This window comes from Myotis myotis, unplaced genomic scaffold (assembly GCF_014108235.1).
Source record: "Myotis myotis isolate mMyoMyo1 unplaced genomic scaffold, mMyoMyo1.p scaffold_m19_p_2, whole genome shotgun sequence".
Classification (NCBI taxonomy): domain Eukaryota; kingdom Metazoa; phylum Chordata; class Mammalia; order Chiroptera; family Vespertilionidae; genus Myotis; species Myotis myotis.
Genome location: NW_023416324.1, coordinates 9,879,169 through 9,900,653, shown reverse-complemented (window position 1 = coordinate 9,900,653; position 21,485 = coordinate 9,879,169). Strand labels below are relative to the sequence as shown.

The 21,485-nt window shown below is 50.2% G+C and overlaps 1 protein-coding gene across 16 annotated transcripts in view; it reads left to right on the top strand.

Annotated features, from left to right (window-relative positions):
- UBR4 (ubiquitin protein ligase E3 component n-recognin 4) overlaps positions 1-21,317 on the top strand; it is a 125,082-nt gene extending 103,765 nt beyond the window's left edge. For 10 of the 16 annotated variants that reach the window (XM_036349204.1, XM_036349203.1, XM_036349206.1 and 7 more), the window contains 16 exons: positions 955-1,042; positions 1,553-1,680; positions 2,513-2,620; positions 3,083-3,202; positions 3,945-4,135; positions 4,516-4,689; positions 5,055-5,154; positions 7,541-7,759; positions 8,676-8,789; positions 9,620-9,762; positions 10,181-10,306; positions 11,343-11,537; positions 14,229-14,453; positions 17,530-17,620; positions 18,307-18,469; positions 20,939-21,317. In XM_036349204.1, the coding sequence (XP_036205097.1) occupies positions 955-1,042; positions 1,553-1,680; positions 2,513-2,620; positions 3,083-3,202; positions 3,945-4,135; positions 4,516-4,689; positions 5,055-5,154; positions 7,541-7,759; positions 8,676-8,789; positions 9,620-9,762; positions 10,181-10,306; positions 11,343-11,537; positions 14,229-14,453; positions 17,530-17,620; positions 18,307-18,469; positions 20,939-21,003 (2,250 nt within the window). In that variant the 3' untranslated portion in view covers positions 21,004-21,317. The other 6 variants (XM_036349210.1, XR_004974000.1, XM_036349211.1 and 3 more) reach the window with 6 other exon arrangements.
- The last annotated feature ends 168 nt before the right edge of the window (positions 21,318-21,485 follow it).

Below are 21,485 nucleotides of genomic sequence, written 5' to 3'. Positions count from 1 at the left end.
ATGTAAATGCTAGAGTGCTTAACTCTTTTACCTGGGGTGTAGCAAATGTTCATGACCCTCCAATTTACAGGATGCTACAGATCTGCCAGAGACTTACGCCTCATTATTCCATCAGGTTAGGGGTTTTAGTTTGAGGACTTGAGGATGTCCTTGCTGTCTGGTTAAATGAAGCCCGTAGGCTCTCCAAAGGCAAAGATTGATGCATTGTCTTTTCTTGCTTTTGGTGCCTGAGACTTGAACTAAAGCCCTTTGATCCTCTCTTGTCCTGACTCTCTGAGTGGTGGTCCTTATTAGAGTTTCTGCTCCTGAAGCAGGCACAGGCTTGGCCGTAGACCTGGGCTTACAGCGTGTAACTTAGAACAAGCTGTTTAACCGTGTACAGAAGGGTAATATAAAGTGCTTAACTAGCCCCAACCGGTTTGGCTCAGTGGATAGAGCGTCAGCCTGCGGACTGAAAGGTCCCGGGTTCTATTCCAGTCAGGGGCATGTACCTTGGTTGCCGGCACATCCCCAGTAGGGGTGTGCAGGAGGCAGCTGATGGGTGTTTCTCTCTCATCGATGTTACTCTCTATCCCTCTCCCTTCCTCTCTGTAAAAAGTCAATAAAATATATTTAAAAAAAATAAATAAATAAATAAAGTGCTTAACTAGCATAGGACTTAGCACAGACTAAAACAATAATACTTAGAGTTATTACATAGAGTTTAATGAAACTAAATGGGATAGTGTCTGTAAAATGCTTCATATAATTCCTGGTCTAAATAGACATTAAATGAGTTAGCTTCCTTCCCTTTAAGGGAGTGCAGTGCATTTGGATTCTAGATGCTGTGGTTCACATCACGTAGAGAAATAGAAGTTGTCCACACTGCTGAAGCATTACTTGAGACCAGGTATTCAGATCTTTGTATTTTCTGGGCCTATTTACAAGTGCCTTTCTTCAACTATCTCTGCTCAGGGAGAGCCCATGAGGATTGTTTATCGAATGCGGGGGCTGCTGGGTGATGCCACTGAGGAGTTCATCGAGTCCCTGGATTCCACCACAGGTGTGGCCCTTTTCACAGATACTGCTGCGTGTTGGGTTGAGGTTTGGGACCAATCAGAGGTTCACGCCCTGGGACTTAGAGGTATTCTGGGCAAATACTCTGATTAGAATTGAGGGGAGATTACTTCTCTGAGGAAAAATACAGGTATCTGTGGCCTGATTCAGATATCTCTGGGGTTGGGGAGAAAAACACATAACCGGCCTTGGGGAAAATAATGTAATTAGCAACAAATTTGAGTGTAGATTTATTTTTAGCTTAGTTTTTTTTTTCATTGATGGTTGTGGTACTTATATTTTCACATATTTGAGTAAATAATTTTAATGACTTGAATCTTTAAAAAGCTATTGAGAGTGAGGTGGTGTAGTTTAATATACAATATTGACCCCTTTTATTGGCTGTCTTTATTGGAGATACGAAAAAAGGGAAATAGTTACCAGCCCGGAAGAGGGCTGTCAGTTTTATGCCCATCTTCACCTTTTCCTCTGTGTCTGCTTGACTTCCCTTCTCCAGATGAAGAAGAAGATGAAGAAGAAGTGTATAAGATGGCTGGTGTGATGGCCCAGTGTGGGGGTCTGGAATGCATGCTTAACAGATTGGCAGGGATCAAAGATTTCAAGCAGGGACGACACCTTCTAACAGTGAGTTGGAGGCAGTGAGGTGGGACCAGCCTTCTGCTTTGGGAGAGACAGACCCCTATGGAAAGAAGCTTGTGGTCATTGTGCCATTTAACTCTAGAGGGCAGCACGGTGCCATGAACCAGTGCAAGCCAGTGAAGGCAACTTTCCTGGCCCACTCCCCGAAAACACCAGTGTGATGGCAGCCTTTGCTAAGTCCCTTTAGTCACTTATGGAACCAGTGTCTGTCTTTTTCTAAAAACAGTACTTGTGTCTGTTATTAGCTATTATTGCTTTTTAAATAAATTTTGTAAGTAATCCTTTCATTTCTTGTAGGATTTTTGTTTGATTACTCATTGGTCTCATTAGTAAGGAAAGAGGATTTCAAAGGCAGCACAGATATTACACTATGATTTTTACCTCCAGTGGCTGTGAGGTAATGTGCCCGTGTCTTAAATTACCTACATGGTTCTGAGCTGCCACAGGCCATGAGCTTTGGAATCTTCCTGTTGACTATTAAGAGTCTTGAGTTAGTACTAGAATTTTCCCCAAGGCAACAGAGCATCACCTGTTCCATTGGGGATTGGTGTCTCTGCCAGGGTTTTAGAGATGGTGGGGATCTACCCAGCCCACAAGAGCTACTGTTGGAGAACATTGCTGTTTAAATTGCCTACCTGGTATGGGAACTCAGCCCCCTTACCATGCCCCCTTAAGGATCACTTCTCTGCTGCCCTCTGGGTTTCAGGAGGAGTACCTGCTGATTGTACATGACCTCTCTTAAGCATTCCGCTCCTGCTTGTCCACACATCTTCACTCTCAGGTGGTTTCATGGGTTTTGACTGGCTTTTCTTGTCAGGTGCTGCTGAAATTGTTCAGTTACTGTGTGAAGGTGAAAGTCAACCGGCAGCAGCTGGTCAAGCTGGAAATGAACACTCTGAATGTCATGCTGGGAACTCTAAATTTGGTAAATAAAGAGTGTGGGCTGCAAAAGATAGTCCTAAAGTCCTGGGTGGTGGAAAGACAGCTCAGTTCTGGACTCAGATGAAATGGACTGTGGCCTTTTCAAGTGCTTCATCTGTCTGTCTGGATCATTCAGGTGTCCCTTGTCCTACTTGCTCACCCCATGTGTCACCATGACACCCAAGAGCTTCCTTGTCCCTTTCCAGAATTCAGATCAGAGACAAGAGGAAGTTAGTCGTTAAAACAGTCCAGACCACACACCAGTGGAGAAGTAGTGCCACACACCTCAGGGCAAGCAGAGATATGTGGAGCATCACATTTTCACTACCCACATGCTGTCCTCTCTGAGAACATGAACACACACAATCTCTGGGCAGTCAGGTCTTGAAGGACATCCTTGAGGAGCAGATCCCATCAATGAGTGGTTGTGTTGCTGTCCCCAGAGTGACTGTGTCTCCCCCTGCAGGCCCTGGTAGCTGAGCAGGAAAGCAAGGACAGTGGCGGTGCAGCTGTGGCCGAGCAGGTGCTTAGCATCATGGAGATCATTCTGGATGAGTCCAATGCTGAGCCCCTGAGTGAGGACAAGGTGAGTGAGCCCAGCCTGTGCTCTGCAGACACTGAGAACCTGCACTGTCTCATTGCCAGCAACAGGCTCACTGTGTGTGTCTCACTGTGTCACCCAAGAGTGACTGAACCCGCTCACCTATGGGAATGGCAAGGCTCAACTAATTAATGGTGACATCATTGCATTAAAGCCTGAAAGCTGTGGATTCAGAGGAAACGAAGCTGCTAGGGATATTCTTGCACTCAGAAGATACTCATTGAGCTCCAGTGGCGCAATCGGTTAGCGCGCGGTACTTATAAGAAGATACTCATTAATGGAATTCTACATGTTCTAGCTGATAGACAGGGACCTTAGTCCAAGCCTTCACCCCACAGTGGAGGAAACAGCCCAGAAAAATGAAGTGAGCTGTTCAGTCTAGAACCCGGGTCTCCAACTCCCAGTTCAGTTTCTCTTCATTTACTGCACCATTGCTGCCCTCCATTCTTATTGATGCGAATGTTTTGGCTAAAGATACGACGAATAAATGAGCATCAGGGAACCTACATTCTCTTGAGGGAGTGGAAATTGTACTTTGATCACCTGTGACTATTAACAAAGCCATTACAGAAATTCAAAAACTGATTTATCAAGTGGAACTCACACTGTTTATTCCCTCGGTAGTGCTGAGGCAGTTCTTTTAGGGCTGCTTCTGGTGGCTGATGGAAGTGCTACAGCCCAAGTCCTGACCCCATTAAGGGCCCTCCTATCCTCTTTCTGATTGCAGGGCAACCTCCTCCTAACCGGGGACAAAGATCAGTTGGTGATGCTCTTGGACCAGATCAACAGCACCTTCGTTCGCTCCAACCCAAGTGTGCTCCAGGGCCTGCTGCGCATCATCCCCTATCTTTCCTTCGGAGAGGTGGAGAAAATGCAGATCTTGGTGGAGCGGTTCAAACCATACTGCAGCTTTGAGAAGTATGTTGGTTGGACTTCATATGGCAAAGGGAGAGTCCCCACAAAAGCTTTGAACTAGTTCTGGGAATCTGAGGAACAATCACCTGAATTTTTATCAGATTTTTATGTGCCAGTCTGGCGGACCTTTAAGGGGCATAATCTAATCGCGGAATCCATAGTTAAAATATATTGTGTGAAATTGGCTCTGCAGAGAAGGCGAAGTGGATGTAAAATGGGAAGGGGGGGGGGGGTGACAAGCTGGGGAATGGAGGAGGTAAGAGGGAGAGTGGTAGGAACCAGATCAGCTTAAGGAGTTTAGACTTGATCGTATAGACTGTTGAAGGTTGTTAAGCTTATGCTAGTCCTTTCACACCTTCAGACTCTTGGTTCTTTCCACCTAGGTATGATGAAGATCACAGTGGCGATGATAAAGTCTTCCTGGACTGCTTCTGTAAAATAGCAGCTGGCATCAAGAACAACAGCAATGGGCACCAGCTAAAGGACCTGATTCTCCAGAAGGGAATCACCCAGAATGCACTTGACTACATGAAAAAGCACATTCCCAGTGCCAAAAAGTAAGAAGTGGCTTTGGCAAAGTGACTGCTTTCCTTCCTCTTGTCCTGGTTCCTTCCTCCTCCATCATCTTGGCATAATTATTCCCCTTTGCCCTCCTTAGGGGTCTCCCTCCTCTTCTGGAAATGACCAAGGTGACTCTCAGCCACTGCGGAGTCCTATGGAGCTCTGGGGAAAGGATGACAGCCCTTTGGTTTCTGTTTAGAGCACTCATCTCTCTCTCTGCTTCTCAGCTGAACTGGGTGGTCCTTTGTGATAATTTGTGGCACTCTTGGAGGGTCATGTTAAAACAAATCAGAATCAACAGCTGGATTCTAGGTAGCCTTTGCTTCTCTGGCCTGCTAAGAAGCCTTTCTTTGCTTTGCAGCTTGGATGCTGACATCTGGAAGAAGTTTCTGTCTCGCCCAGCCCTGCCGTTTATCTTGAGGCTTCTTCGGGGGTTGGCCATGCAGCACCCTGCCACCCAGGTGAGTAGCCAGCCTGCATGTATACCTTATTCTGAAGACAAGACAGGTAGAGCGAGGGAAACATACACTGTCTTCTCATCTCCCAGGACTGAGGAAGATAACTGCCTTGATAGCCTTGAGACATGACTTGCCCTGATAGGTGAGACTTCTAGAGTGGACGACACTCTCAGAGGTCATCTGGCTCAGCTCTCTGTGAGAAGGATTAAGTTCCATTTGTGATTTCCTCATTCAGCTCATTCCTATGTGGGGCTTCACAGGGCATCTGAGCAGCAGTTGGACTGTGAGTGTGACTGGCCCAAGTGTAAAACAGTTTTGTTTTCTGGCCACAGTCACTGGGACATTAGTAATATCATCACCCTGTTTTCTGCTCTGTGTCAGGCAGCTGAAAACTGTGCTTAGAGAGGCCCACCTGTTCCCCTCTAGCTCATTCCTGATCGCTGCCCACGGGCCGAGGCAGCTGTTATCACTCACAAATCCTAACTGGCCTGGGCGGGTGGCCAGGCTGGGGTTTTTAAAAATTGAACTTTTTATTTCAAGATAATTATGAATTGACATGAAGTTGTTAAAAATTAATACAGAGATGCCTGGCTGGTGTGACTCAGTGTTTGAGCGTCAACCTATGAACCAGGAGGTCATGGTTAGATTCCTGGTCAGGGCACATGCCTGGGTTGTGGGCTCGATCCCCAATGTGGGGCATGCAGGAGGCAGCTGATCCATGATTCTCTCTCATCATTGATGTTTCTATCTCTCTCTCTTCCTCTCTGAAATCAATAAAAAATATATTTTTACAAAAAGAAAGCACACAGAGAAATCATATCTATACCCATTATGTAGTTTCTCTCAATGGTAACATCTTGAAAAATGGTCATAAATATCACAGCCAGGATGCTGATCTTGATGCACGATTCAGGACAGTTTCAGCACCACAAGGATCCCTCCTGTTGCACTGTTATAGCCCCACCCACTTTCCTGCACCCCGACTCCTCTGACCCCCGGCAGCCACTGATCTGTTCTCCATTTCTATAGTTTTGTCATTTCAAGAACATCATATAAATGGAATCACACAGCATGTAACCTTTTGGGGACAGTGAATGGATTCAGCAGAGATGTAGGAGGTAGAATGAATGGAGTTGGAGGCTGATTGCACCTGGGGAGAAAAGAAGATAGATGAATCAAGAACTCTGCTCAGTTTTTGGATTGGGCGACAGGGTGAATGGTGGTTCCATGAAGGAGGTGAGCTTAGGACAGGTCTGCTGATAACCAGGCTTATTCTTAGTTACTAAACTGAATTACTTAGTTACTAAACTGGAGTTTGAAGTGAGGTGGGCAGAATTCATTAGGTTTGATTCTCAACATACAGTCTGTCCTCCTAACTAGAATGTAAGCTTCAGGAGGATACAGTCTTTGTTTCCCCAGCACCTAAAACACTGCCTCACACACAGTAAACACCAGAGTGTTGAGTGTGGGCTACCTCACCAGAGGCAGTTGAACTATGGGCTTGGTGTTTAGGAGCTTGAGACACAAGAGGCCCTGTAATTTTGTTGAGCTGCATATTTGAAGCCATGAGAATAGATTTATGAGCTAGTGAGTGATCTGATTGAGTGCTGAGCTTTCACATTGCAAGTTGGCTTCATTGTTTTCAACTTACCGTCAAATATGTAGTAATTGCCATCAATTCACTTGTGATGTGGGTGGTGCAGAGGTCAATGAAAGGCTGCTGTTCTCAGTGAGCTCACCTGGAGAGCTTTTTCAGACGACACCCGCCTTCGGTGTTCTGATGGTCTCCCCCAGTTCAGAGCGTGGTGCTAGAGCGCATTAATTGCCGACCTTCTCAAGCACAGGGCTTCTTGTTAATACATTTTAAGTGTTTTCTTAGCTCCAGTCCCACTTGTAGTTGTACCTCTAGTATCCAGAGGTTGAGAAAACTCCTGTGCTCCTAAGTTTGGTGGCCCCAGATGAAGACCTTAACACAGTCCCTCTGAACCTCAGGGGCCTGCTCTGCTTGGTAGTCACTGAGTTCACCACTCAGGACTCATCAGGTGCTGCTTCTCCAGGGAATCTTACCTGCACCCCTTTCCCTGTGCCTGGATGCTTTGCATGTTGTCTCATTTTAATCATCCCAGGAGCCCTGGCATTACCCCCTGCTTTATAGATAGAGATGCTGACGCTAAAGAGCATAGTGATGGGTCAGAGGCCCTTGGCAGAGCCGAACCCGCCCCCATTTGTCCAAATCTGTCAAAGTTTAGAACGAAAGGATCAGATTGAAACTTGAGCAGATAACACAAGGTTGTGTACATTCCATTGATTTTCTGAACCTTTAAGCTCCTGGGAAGAACACTTGTCTACATAACTGGAGGCCTGTGTCTCTCTGGCCCCTTCTTGGCAGGTTCTGATTGGAACTGACTCCATCACAAACCTGCATAAACTGGAGCAGGTGTCCAGCGACGAGGGCATTGGGACCCTGGCAGAGAACCTGCTGGAGGCACTGCGGGAGCATCCTGATGTCAACAAGAAGATTGACGCCGCCCGCAGGGAGACCCGGGCTGAGAAGAAGCGCATGGCCATGGCGATGAGGCAGAAGGCTCTGGGCACCCTGGGCATGACGGTAAAGCCAGTCCCTGAGTCCCCAGTTCTTGCCACCCTGCTGAGGAGGAGGCTGTGGCACAGTGATTTGTAATTTGGGACAGAGCTGGGGTTGGGCACGGTGAAGCTAAAGGCTGGATGGAGGAAGAGGGTGTGCTAGGCCCTTCACCTTGCTAATCTTCCCAACAACCCTCAGAGCTGTGACTATGACTGTTCTGTCCAGATGAGACTCAGTTGCTAAGGGATTTTAGTTCATAAAAACAGTCAAAATGGTGATAATAGCCATTGTTATTAAGGATTTACTATCTGCCAAGCATTGTGCTTATGCAACTTGTAAGATTTTATTTAAGCCTTTGTGTGGTTCTATAAGGTGGTATTATACCCATTTTCCAGATGAACTAATTGAGGCTGAGAGATGAAGTAAATAGGCCAAGACACAAAACTAATAAGTGGTTGACAGGACTTTGAACCCCGGTCTGTGCACACGAAGGGCTCTGTGCTGTTTTCACTGTCCTGAGGCCTTGGAGGAAGCAGTAGGCCTCTGAGAGCCTCCTCCAAGCCAGCAAACTGAGTGTCAGCAGTTTTAAAACTCCCATGGGAACAGTAAATGAATCATAACGCATCAGCCCTTGCCAGCTGAGAGCTGGTATTGCTGGCACAAAGAAGGGGCTGTTTTGGTGGCAAGTGGCGGCTTGCCAAGGTTCCAGCCGGATGGTTTCTCTGCTTCAGTGGTCCTGCAGGAAGGGAATAGCAGGGAATCTGGGTCTTTACCCTCATTAGAAGCCAACTGAAGAGATTCCTTTTGATGCAGCCATCCTTTTAGTGTATGTGGAGGGTCAGCCCTGTCCTTGAGTGTCCCCGAGTTAGGGTGTGTGTGTGTGTGTGTGTGTGTGTGTGTAAATCCCCTTCTGACATACCACCTGGGGTTCCCCCAACAGACAAATGAAAAGGGCCAGGTCGTGACCAAGACGACACTCCTGAAGCAGATGGAAGAGCTGATTGAGGAGCCGGGCCTCACGTGCTGCATCTGCAGGGAGGGGTACAAGTTCCAGGTACAGCTCTGGGCCTGGGCCTGGTGGCCAGCCTGCTCGCTTGCTCTGGTGGCAGCCCTTGCCTGCAGGCCTTTTGTTCTTAGACTGGCCAAGGCTTGCTTCTTGGCCACTCTTTAAAGGCAGGAAGGCACTGCCTTCATCATCGTCATGATCGTACACAACAAGCACTCACTGGATTCTGCCTTGCTAGGCCCCATGCCCAGAGCTTGATGTAATTTTATCCTTAAACTTGTAAAAAGTTCTGTTTGTGGCTGAGAGCAAAGGTCATGGGACAGAGCCAGAATTCTTGGCTTTTAAAAACATACCATGCTGTTTCCATTCAGGACACCTGGGAGATCAGGCTCCCCCTTACCTGAAAGGAGCAGAGCAGCAAGTGACGTGTTTGCTCCCCTAAAGGCCTAAAAGGGGTCCCCTTTCTCTCTAGCTTCAATTGACTACTGAGCACCCAAGCTATTGAAGGGCAGTACCCTGGACCACAGGCCTTTAAGTCCTGCTGTAACACAGGCTCTTTGGAGCTGCCCGATAATTTTTGAAAAGCAACCGACTTATCAAGAAGGCACTTTATTCATTTTAAAATAAATAAAACAAAGACAAAGGAAGGGCAGTTTAAACATACATTTCTGTCTTTCCACCTGCACAGCGTCTGCTTTAGTTTGGTTGCTTCCCTCACTCCCAGTCAAGTGCTTAACCACGAGCCTGGGTGCTGGCTGTCACCCCCTCTTCTGGACTGTCCCTGCCTAGGCGGGTAGGCATTCTGCTCTGCTTCACCTGCTTCCAAAGCCTGCGTGGAGTTTCTCCTCACCTCTCCTCCTTTTTCTGTTGTCTTGCAGCCCACAAAGGTCCTGGGCATTTATACCTTCACCAAGCGGGTAGCCCTGGAGGAGATGGAGAATAAGCCCCGGAAACAGCAGGGCTACAGCACTGTGTCCCACTTCAACATCGTGCACTACGATTGCCACCTGGCAGCCGTCAGGTAGGCCCTGGCTCTGGGGACGGGCTCCCTCAGTGGGCCCCTCCCTCATCTGAGCTTCAGCTCCAGACCTCTGTTACTTCCCAGGTGTGGGCAGCTGCCAACCCTGAAGTTTTAATGCTGTTCCTTAGTCTCTGGGGAGTGGGGTGTTCTACCTTTAACCATATAGGCTGAAGAGCCATTCTTGCCAGGAAAATACCCGTGGCTTTTGGCCCACGCTGGTGAAAGCAATGTTACTTACCTGAAGCAGTGAAGCCTGCACTTGCTATATCAGGGTTACACTTGGCTAATTCTGTGCGTGGAGTTAGGAGCATGGGCTAACTTCCTTCGTGTTAGCAAACCCTCGCCACTCCACTTGCCCAGGTGCCTGGTTGCCCAATTAATTCCAGCAGCTACTCATCCCTGCTCTCCTCACATCCAGGCTGGCTCGAGGCCGGGAAGAGTGGGAAAGTGCCGCCCTGCAGAACGCCAACACGAAGTGCAATGGGCTCCTTCCGGTCTGGGGACCCCACGTCCCTGAATCAGCTTTTGCCACTTGCTTGGCAAGGTGAGTGTTGAGCATTTTCACGGTAGGAAAAGGGATTCCCAGGAGTTGGGGGGAGTCATCTTTCAGCCCAGCCTGTGGTGAGACCATTTCCTGTTGCCTTCATTGGGAATCCCTGTCTCTTTACTTGCTGGCAAGGGGTTGTTCGGAACAGAGGGCACTCTGCTGAGACACCGGCACCCTCAGTGTCTGTGCACCATGGAGAATTTCTAGTTATTCACTACTCTCCACCTTTGTTGATCTAAGGACATCAGACCTGGAATGCCTGACTTGGTCTCTGAGGCCAACATTTCCCAGAATTCACTGGGTATACGCCTCTGAGGTATATGCCTCTGAGGGTTAAATAATAAAAATTAATAGCTCAGTGGCACGGGCTCCCTTGTCCTGAAATGCAGAGTAGCTGAAGCCCTTACCTCTGACTGCTGCCTTTTGGAGTGGTGCCCACCACAGGTCCTGGTTTTAAAGCTCAGGGATGAAAAGGTATTGATATAAAACTGGTACCTGGTAGTAATAATGATGGAAGTAACAACAGGCAGTAACAACAGGCAGTAGCACAATTACCATGTGCTATTGTTAGACACACTCTACAGATGAGAAATTGTGGCATAGAGAGATTGAGTAACTTACTTGAGGTCACATAGTTAATAAGGCATAATAGATTATAATGTAAATTGACATAGAAAAAGCCTTTATTTAGAGTTTGGGGACATGATTCTTAGAATAGATTTCCTGGTCAGTCAGAAGGGATAAGGTCTTCCTTTCTTATTCCAAAATGTACTTCTAGAAGTGGCCATAATATGTTCTATGACAGTGGTCTCTCAAGAAGTGGGTCCCTCAAAACCAGTGGGTTCTCACCAAAGCTTGGAAAGCATCACTTTTAGTCACAGCAGAAGTGAAACGTCCTCTTCCTGCTGGCTCAGTCCTTGCCTTCGACTCTCCCTTCATCCCGCTGGCCATTTGTGCAACCTGTGCAGCCAACAGGGAAGGGATCTCCACCAGAGACTTGCTTCTGTTCAGCGCTTGTTCTGTTCCCTCTCAGGCACAACACTTACCTCCAGGAATGCACAGGCCAGCGGGAGCCCACGTACCAGCTGAACATCCACGACATCAAGCTGCTGTTCCTGCGCTTCGCCATGGAGCAGTCGTTCAGCGCGGACACCGGCGGGGGTGGCCGCGAGAGCAACATCCACCTGATCCCGTACATCATTCACACTGTGCTTTACGTCCTGAACACGTTAGTATCTCGCATCCCACTGGGCAGCATCCAGCTGACCCAACACCTCCCGTGTGTCCATATTCGTCTTAGTTAGTTCCAGAGCCAGTGCCTAACCAACGGCAGCCTTTGCTGAAGTAGGAATGTTCATCCACAGCTTTTAGGTGACTCCCTTCTAAAACCGTCCCATCTCCCACTGTGGGCAGCCAAGGGCCTGACCTTCAGCTCAGAGAGGACGGAAACTGGGAGAAACCAGACCACCAAAACTTCTACTTCCATGTAGCCCCTACTTCTCCTTACAACACTCACTTCTCTTGGATGGGGAGGTGGTAGGTTGGAGGTGAGGGTTTCACATGTAGGGGATGTGGCAGAGCCAAGAGCCTGTTTCATAAATGGAAACTGGACTTGCTTCCCCTGTTTTCTCTCCAGTAAGTAATGCTTCTGGCAAGTGTGAGGAAAATGGAGGGAGTGTTAAGATTATCTGGGGAAGTCAACTGACAAGGAAGGCAGCCAGGGAAAATTAGATTGTATTTTTATCCAGATGTACATTAGGGGTAGTTTTGTAGCACCCCTACATCATAATCTGAAACAGCTCAATTAAGGATGCCATTGGAGGCTCAGTTGCTGATAGTTAGGTTGATATGTGAAAGTATAATTTTAAAGTAACACTCAGGGGTAGAGAATAATATTCTTTTATTCCACCCCAGATTTCAAAAGCAGATTTAATATACGTTAGCTCTTAGGTTTGATTTATTAAATGGTTTCATATTTGAGGCCCCAGATCTATTGGGCAGAGAACTGACAGGCTGTGTGCAGTCACACAGGCAGCTACAGTTCCGTTTAGGCAGCAGGACAATCTGTCTCTTGTTCTTGCTGGCCTTCTCTCTTCAACAATGTTATCTTCTGCTTCCCTCCTATTTTCTTGTGAGTTAAATGGCTGACCTCCAGACCACAGGTTTCATTGTTAAAAAGATGCACAGGTGGGTCTCCATCAGTGCATTACGTCACCCGCTAACCTGTTTAGACTGTCAGAAGAAACACCTGCATTGCTGACAGCACAAATGTTCCCATCCCCAAACTGCTGCAGGTCTGAGAGCTAATTGCGTGTTGGTAGCCTTTGAAAGAGCCCTTGGCCTTTGCAGAGACATGTCTCTGTTGGCAGCGAGGAGGTAGAGTGGACTGTTCCCCGGGGCGGAGAGCTGACCCAGGGCGGGGAGCTGGCACGATTTGCCTGGCAGAACAGAGCCGGTGATTTCAGGTGTCGTTGAATGCTAGACATTTTAACTCCTCTCAAGCTTCGTCAGTGGCGAGGGAGTTGGCTGTGTCATTATCTTGGTCCGTTCCAGGCTGACCTGGAAGCTTCACCGAGAGGCACTCTCTCATCCGCACACTGCTTCTCTAGTCACTCCATGTTGCCACGGGCTTGGCCACGGGGCGGGTGAGGGGGTGACTGCCTTTGGTGGACCATTTGTGTATGAAGGCAAGTGTGTGACACTGTGATCCAGAGCAGAGCTGAGCAGGTCTGCAATGGCCTGCTGATTCCCAGTTCAGGAGAATCGAGTTGAGTTTACTCACCGTTCCCTCTGCGCCACTCTTCAGGGTGTGCTCGCACTGCCCCTGCTTCCCACAGCCCAGTTGGGCCGTGCTGTGTGCACACCTGGTAACTGTGATTCTGTGGCTCCTAGTGCTGTGTTTGGTTTACCTCATGGCATTAGGACAGGGCATCAGCACTCCTGGCTTGAGAGCACCATCTGGGTTATAAGGAGAGCGTGTAGCCAGAAACACCTGATCGGGGGGCTCCAGTGCCCTCATTGCCGCGTCAGTGACCACTGCCAAGGCTTCGTCCTGGAGGGCAGAGAGAGTTATTAACTAATGCTGGGCAGGCTCTGGGCCAGGCGGCCTGGGTCAAAGCCAGTTCTTTCGCACCCCATTGTGTGACTTGGGGCAAAATACTTACTTTCTCTGTGCTGTAGTTCTGAGAGACTGGGAAATTGAGCACACCCTCCCACCCCCTGTTGCTGCTGGTACCTGTTTGAGGGTTATTGTGAGGATGTCCATATGAAGCTCTTAGAATGGTTCCTGGCGTTAAAGTTCATGGTCATCATTGTCCCTGCAGCTTAGGCAAGATTTGGAACAGGAAGTGGCGCTTGCCTGAAAAAAGCTGTTCTGTTGAAGGGGAGAGGGCACAGACACGTAGGGAAACAAACAACACAGTGAGCCGTGGAAAGCAGTGGTGCAGATGGAGTGTGAGCAAGGTGGCTGTAATAAGACCACACTGCGTCAGGGAGTGCAGAAGGCCGGCTCAGAGCCAGAGATTCATGATTCACATTGGCTCCATCACCTACTGCTCGGTGACCTTGGGCAAGTCACTGTGGTAAAAAGGTGCTGTTACCTTCCAGGGTTCTGAGGTCACTGGTGGTGAACTGTTTGTGAAGGTGCTCGACCTGACCTGCCGGGCGCTCAAGCCAGCAGTTGTTGGGAATTATGTCGGACCTGAGCTGGGGGTGGGGAGGGGCCAAGGAAGATGCTACCAAGAGGGGCTTGGAAGGGAAGCCGCAGCACTTGGAGAGCGGGGAGGGGACGGGTGTGTGTGGCCTGTGATCCACGCGTTCAGGACACCCAAGAGAAGAAGAGAAATTGAACACACCTTCCTCCCCTGTTGCTGCTGGTCCCTGGCACCCGCCCTGGTTTCATCGTGCTCTTTTGTTCTAGAACCCGAGCAACTTCCCGAGAGGAGAAGAACCTCCAGGGCTTTCTGGAGCAGCCCAAGGAGAAGTGGGTGGAGAGTGCCTTTGAAGTGGACGGGCCCCACTATTTCACAGTCCTGGCCCTCCACATCCTGCCCCCCGAGAGGTGGAGAGCCATGCGTGTGGAAATCCTGCGGAGGCTGCTGGTGACCTCTCACGCCCGGGCAGTGGCTCCAGGAGGAGCCACCAGGTTAGTACCTGCTTCAGGGAGCTGCCCCTGCCCCCTGTTGCCTGGACGGTGTATTCCCAGTGTGTGAAAACTGCCAGGCAGTGTGTGTGCGCTAAGGGAAGGCGTGCGCATTTGTCCTGACTCCTCTCCGTCTGTGACCCCAAGTCTAGGCCCGATGGCTGGCAGGTGCCTGCCCACCTTGGGTCTGGTGTTCAGCCACTAAAGAGGCAGAGCCAGGCGTATCTCTGTGCAAAATTCTAGAGGAAGCCAGCCAGGCACGGGATGAGGAGGAGAATTCGGGCCTCTGGGGCTCAGACAGGTGACAGGCTTCCCAGGCGGCTGGTCTGGCATAAACTAGGAAAGCCTCCGCATGGCTGTGTTTGGGGAGTTTCTTTTCTGATCATTAAAAGCTCGTCGTCTCCCTCCTTGGTCACGTTCCTGCCTGACCTTGCCATGTTCCACAGCTCTTCTCTCTCTCCTGTTAATGTGGGCACCTCCCGAAGCAGGAAGTGGTCTTTGTTTTCATGACCTTGTGCTGCGATTTGGGTTCCATGGGAGGTGTCCTGAGAGAAACATCTGCAAGGAAGCCCTTGAGATGTCCACATGGATTGCCCCGCACTCAGTGGATTCCGTGGGCTCCACTCTCGGCTCTCAGTGGCTTGTGCAGTCTCTGCCTGCCCTGCGCGGCAGAGTAGGGGCGAGGGCGTCAGCTTGCTTCTGCCCCTGGAGGAAAGTCTTCCCTTCTGGGAGGTCTGTCCTTGGCAGTTTGCTTTCGCTGGATCCGAGGGAACATTTCCACATTTGTAGGCCCAGGGGGACCTTCAGGCCCCTGACAGTGACAGGCCAAGTGGAAACAGCCAGGTGCCTGAGTTGGCACACGTGGTATCTTTACTTCCATCAGCTCTGATTTACCAAGGGTTGCTAGTCAGGCCTCACGCCCGCAGGGAGGCTGGGTTGGAGCTCTGTTGAGTCAGGCCAGCATCAGCTTCTTGGTGTGGAGCAGAAGGGGCGAGTCTTGTTAGATTCCTATCTAACCCCTGCCCCCATTCCAGGCATATCACTTCCAGTGTTCCCCGGGAGACCGAAGCATTCATAGTTAACTAGCCGCCAGAATCACAAGTCAGATCTGGCGGATACCAAGTTGTTGATAAGCCAGGCTGGCCTGCTTCCCTAGCACATAAAGTGGCATTTACTGGGCACAAGCTCTCAATGGCAGGTGTGAAATCTGAGCCCACAGGAGCTGTTTTGCTTTCAATTAGGAGACTGGAATTCATTACTGTCCCAGGCGGTTAAGGAAAAGCCGATTTGGTCACAGCTTAATTAGGCAATCCAGTGCGAGCTATACTCAGGAGTTGCCATTTTCTCTGTAGCAGTTTAGTCACCTTTACTAATCAGCCTTAAATAATTAAGTTGGGCAGGGTTATTCAAGATTCCTGCTTACCAAGGCAAAACAGTCACAGAAGGACCAGACTTGGTGTGATGTGGGGGCGTGAGCAGGGTGCTCCTGAAACAGACTGGAGGAGGAGCTGGGCATTAGCACAGTATTGAGACACCCTCCGGGGAGAGGCCTCGGCTGGGAGGATTAGAGGGTGTCATCTTGCTGGCTGGGGCAGTGTCACTGGCGCAGGCTCTGTTCATTGTGGAGGGGGAGGCAGTGGCAGACACACAAAAAGGTGACTCTAGGCATCTGCACAAGAAAGGTTGACCTCTTCTGCATGTTTTCCATTCGAAGAGAAAGGTCCTCTGCCTGGGACTTGCAAGTACTTAAGACTAGGACTTTCTCTTCATGTTGTTTACAGAGAAATGGGTCATCGGCCTCCTCCTCAGGCCCACCTCACAGTGGTTTTCCCTTCAGGCTGTGGCATCCTCAAGCTGGCAGGCAAGGGAGAAAGTGCATCGGGTGGAGGGAAGGTTCAGGAAGCATATTTCAGCAAATGGAATTCTCATTTGATTATTATTTGACTTTTAAAGTATTTATATTTACCGACTCTTAAGTGTGATGGCCTGTCCCATGGGACACTGTCCCTTTACCTGAGTGAGGCCCATATGGTATAGTTTTACCTTCTATGATAAGTAACATCTGTGCTTGTCTGACTTATGATTCTTACACACACACACACACACACACACACACACACACACACACACACACTAATACTGAATTCTAGTCCCTTTAGTTATGGGCTCTGTACATCATGTTCTGAAGTATATAGCATCCCCATCACAAGGGTTCAACTACCTTTACTTACTACAGACGTGAAACCAGTTTGCAGACAACACCCCTTGTAAATTTGGGTGCTGGAAACCAATTCTAGCCCCAACATCACTCCCTATGCAGAGGAGTCTAGTCTTTCCGTATTTCACGGTGGCTGCACCTGTGTAACCATTCCTCACCGGCAGTGCCTGCCGAGGAGGCAGTGGGCGTGGTCGCACATAGCCCCATGTTCTGAGGGACTGGCTGGTCCTTAATCCTCAGCTGATCATGGGATTAAGTAGGGGCGGGCGATACTGGGTAGAAACTAAGGTGTGGCGAGCAGCTCGCTCAGGATTATCCCGGCATTGGGAGGTGTTGGGCAGTGTGCCCTCCATCCTGGATGCTACCTTTGCTCATCGCCACTTTTCCCCCAGCTTGCTGCTTTCAACACAGCACGTGTTGACAAATTGCTGTGTGTGGTGGCTTTGGGTCTGCTGACTAACAGTTCTCCCAGCCTGAGGAGGGCCTTGTTTCCCACCTCATCTGCTAGATCCCAGCAAGTCTGGAGCTCGTGGAGGTTGCACACAGCAACATGAGCTCCAGGAGAGGTTGGCCTCTCCTTCAGGCAGTCGCCTTTCGGTTGTCATGTCGCAGCTGTGTCTCCCTTTCTTCCGATTTACCCTGATTTGGAAGACAGCCCGTGCCAAAGCTGAATATTTCAGGGAACGTTTTTTGTAGTAAATAAACCACTGGCTTCAGAAGGCCCTGCCCGCCGAGACAGACAGTGGCTAGAACTGAGTGACCCCCAGATGACTGTGACGCTCCCCGTGCTCCCCCTGCTCTGCCCTGTCCTGTGAGGACCCTTCCGGGCCTGCATGACATGCGGTGGGATGTTCTTTCCAGGCTGACGGACAAGACAGTGAAGGACTACTCTGCCTATCGCTCCTCCCTTCTCTTCTGGGCCCTCGTCGATCTCATTTACAACATGTTTAAGGTAAGGATGCCATTGGAGGCTCAGCAGTGTCTGAGTGTCTGCAAGGTGTCAGGTGATGTGTTGCTGGCTCTGACCCTGCCTCAGCCAACAGGTGGCTGCTCTCCACCGGCCTCTCCCAAGAAACCAGCGCACCCACTGTGGGAAGGGATTTACACCAGCCTAGACGCTTGCGTGTCTGTGCTCACTCCACCACCTGGTCTGGGGCCTGCTGTAGACCTGCTTCTGCAGGAAAATCTTCCCTCCCGAGTCACCTTTGTGTGCTCTTGTCCCCCCAGTTTTGATAACTCCGTTGCCCTGTTGAGTATGACTTCTTCCAGCCCAGCTTACACTCCTCTCTGCCTGGAAGGAATTAGGGTTTGGGTGGCTCCTTTCATAATCGGAATGAAACAGCTCAATTAAGGCATCTTGACGAATCCCTTTTCTTTGGGAAATGCAGGTATGACGTGTGGGGAGGAAAGAATGCAGTCGCTTGTTGTAGCTTGTAGGTTCAAGTGACCCAGCATGTAATAAAGGGGCTGTGAGAGGAGTGAAGTGAAGTTTATTGTTCCTGGCAGCAAAACACATCCTCCAGGGAAAACTGATGTACACAAGAGGGCTCTCCTTTCACGGGCTGACGTGGCTGCCTGACTCGAGGCATGAAGTCATCCCCCCTCACCCCCTGGCCTGTCCCCTGTTGGTTCTTGTAGAAGGTGCCTACCAGCAACACAGAAGGAGGCTGGTCCTGCTCCCTAGCAGAATACATCCGCCACAACGACATGCCTATCTGCGAAGCTGCTGACAAAGTCCTGAAGACCTTCCAGGAGGAGTTCATGCCAGTGGAGACCTTCTCGGAGTTCCTCGACGTGGCTGGTCAGTGTCAAGGTTCTGTCTCTCAAAGATCTTCTGCAGCAAAACTGGTTTGTCTTAGTGGGGCTGGCCATAGCTTGTTTCTTCACATGTCAGATAACACAGGTGAGAACTCGCCTGTCGGCCACCAAAAGATCGGAAGCACTGATAATGAGAGCAGCAGCTCTGCACTGGGCTGCCCGCTGCATTTCCCTGTCTGCAAGGCAGCCCTGGGTGAGGTAGGCCTGTGGTCATCCCCACTTTGCAGGTGGGGTAGCTGAGGCGCTGGAGATTCACTACGTCTACAGTGGGGCATCGCTGCAAGTTGGTAGAGCCCCTTGTGATCCCTGGCTTTTCCTGACAGCTCAGGGAAAGACCGTGGAGCTTCCCTGTCTTTCTCCTGCCTCTTATGTCACAGCTGCCCCTGGGGAGATGCGGAACACTTCAGCTCTGATTCTTAAATGGTGAACATCAAAACACCAAGGCAGAGCATCTGTGGCTGTAAGAACAGGGCAACACTTTGAGCTCTTGTCATATGAGACATCCTCAGACAGTCCTTATCCCTCAGCTATAAACATGAAGTTCATTGTCTTTCCTGTGTACAGATTCCTTATACAACGGACATGTATTTTAATTGCACACACATTAAAAGTTGCTTGGATTTCATAACCAAGCATCAGGTGACCACAGGGGGAGGTGACGTGGGCCGCTGCCTGGGAAGAGACACCTCAGATCACAGATCTTGGAGCCTCTGGGCTGTGGGCGCTGTTGCCTTACAGCCCTTGCACTGCTGTCTGTCCAGTGTAGGGCTCCCGGGGCCGAAGCAGAGGGCCCACACCAGCCTGACTCTTGGGAGCTTATGTTATTTTCCCCTGACGGTCATTGTGGGAATGCTGTGACGTGTAAAGAAGCGGGGGAAACATCTCCCCGATCCCACTGATATTTTTCTGTTTGTTTTTGTCTTCTGGGAACTAAACTCTCAAGAGTTTGGAATGATGCTCTGTGTGAATTTCTCTTTCCTCCCAGCTCAGCCCCAACTGATGGAGTTCCCCTAAAGCATTGGTTCTCAACCTTCCTAATGCCGCAACCCTTTAATACAGTTCCTCATGTTGTGGTGACCCCCAACCATAAAATTATTTTCGTTGCTACTTCATAACTGTACTGTTGCTACTGTTATGAATCGTAATGTAAATATCTGATATGCAGGATGTATTTTCATTGTTCGCGACCCACAGGTTGAGAACCGCTGCCCTAAAGCCTAGGGCTTGCATTTTGTCCTTTGCGGTGGCCTTGGTGGGAGCCGTGCACTGGGATGGCCTTGTAGGTGCCCTCGGTTATCAGAGGCCACGTGCTAGCCCTCCTACCCGAGGTTCCTTTGTTAACTTCACCGGGTGCTCCCCGTGCATCCTCCAGCCTTGACTTCCTACCTTAGCCACTCTCCCTGCTTTCTTCCCAGGAAGTGACCCCTACAGATACGAGGGAGCCTGTGTATTTGTGTCCTCGGGGCCGAGCACTGTGTTTGTCACCCAGGGGTCTGGTGAATGTACTAGTAAACCAAGACTGTCAGTGTGAATGTAAGAGTCTGAATAAGAGGAGGGGGTGGACCAGGTAAGGAAGGTGGTCAGCTCAGTTCAGGGCTTTGCATCAGCCCCGGGACTGGTGGCAGCACCGCGGCCTGAAGCAGGGCAGTGCAGGGGGGCTCTGGCCTTCACTCGGAGGTCCTGTTTCCACAGTGTGGCTTCATTGCTTTGTTTAAACTGGTAGAAAATCTCAGAACACCAGGCACACCCTATTGAATGCAAGGACAGCAACACCTTCCAAAACCAGCATGGGATGGGGCCCCCTTCCCCGCATTGCGCAGAGCTGGGGAGAGGATTCCTGTTGGCATGCTGCCGGGCCTTGGGGCGATCACCTGTGAGGGAGCGGCAGGGGCAGCGGGGGACCTGATGCTGCTGATTGAGCACCTTCTGTCATACATGGCACTTCCACATCCATGCCTGACGTCATCCCCACAGTAATGAAGCAAGGACCCTTCACTGTCCCTGTGTGATAGTCGAAGGACGGAGCTTCTGAGCACAGGCAGCCTGCTCAGGGCTGGTGGCTAAAGCGCCGATGGGCCCGGGGCCTGTACCCTTCTCTGTCCTCCAGCCCTCCGGGGCAGTGGTGTGCACCTTTCCCAGTCCAGGTCCTTTTGAGAGTGCGTGGAGGGCTGTGGACACTTCCTTTCCATTTACCCTGTGGTCCACGGACCGGGCTTAGAACTGCTCCAGGGAGATGGTGGGCCAGCCTCTGCCCCTGTACCACCCTCAGACAAACAGCCTCCGCTTCCAGAACATGGCGCGGTGACTCTCGTCCCAGTCATGGCCGAGCCTCCAGCCGCAGCTGTCAGAACTTGTTGGAGTACAGTGTGTTCTCTTCGAGGATGCGGCAGCCATGACTCATGGGCTGGGGCCATGCGGTCCTGCTCCTAACAGCCTCTGCCTCTGTTCCCAGGCCTCCTATCAGAAATCACCGACCCAGAGAGCTTCCTGAAGGACCTGTTGAACTCAGTCCCCTGACGGCCCCGGAACCGCTGCTGACCCTCTGAAGCTGGCTGCCTCCGCCCTCTGTGTTCTTCCCTCCTGTGCATCGTTCCCCACAGGACGCTACACCAGTACCCCCTCCTCCCTCCCTCATCTTTCTCGGAGTGGCTTGGGGTTTTAGGCTTCCTGTTTTATCTTGTGTGTGTGGTGCACTAGCTATGAAGTTGTTTGTAACCCGAGCCACGGAAGGACTTGTACATACCTAGGAGCCATGAGTTGTCCTGGCCAACTTAATACTTGAGTGTGCACATCTTGAGAAATAAACGAATGACTTAATACACATTGAAAAAGAAGGTGTTGGCTGCTGCTTAAACCCGTCCTTGGTGTCACAGGCCACACTTTCCTTGGCTGCCCAGCCCTTCCGATGTCAGTACAGGAAGACGGGCCTGGCAGAGTCGCCATCTCTGGGCCTCTTGTCGGCATCAAACGGAGCCTGTCTGTTTCCGGCCAGCAAGCCG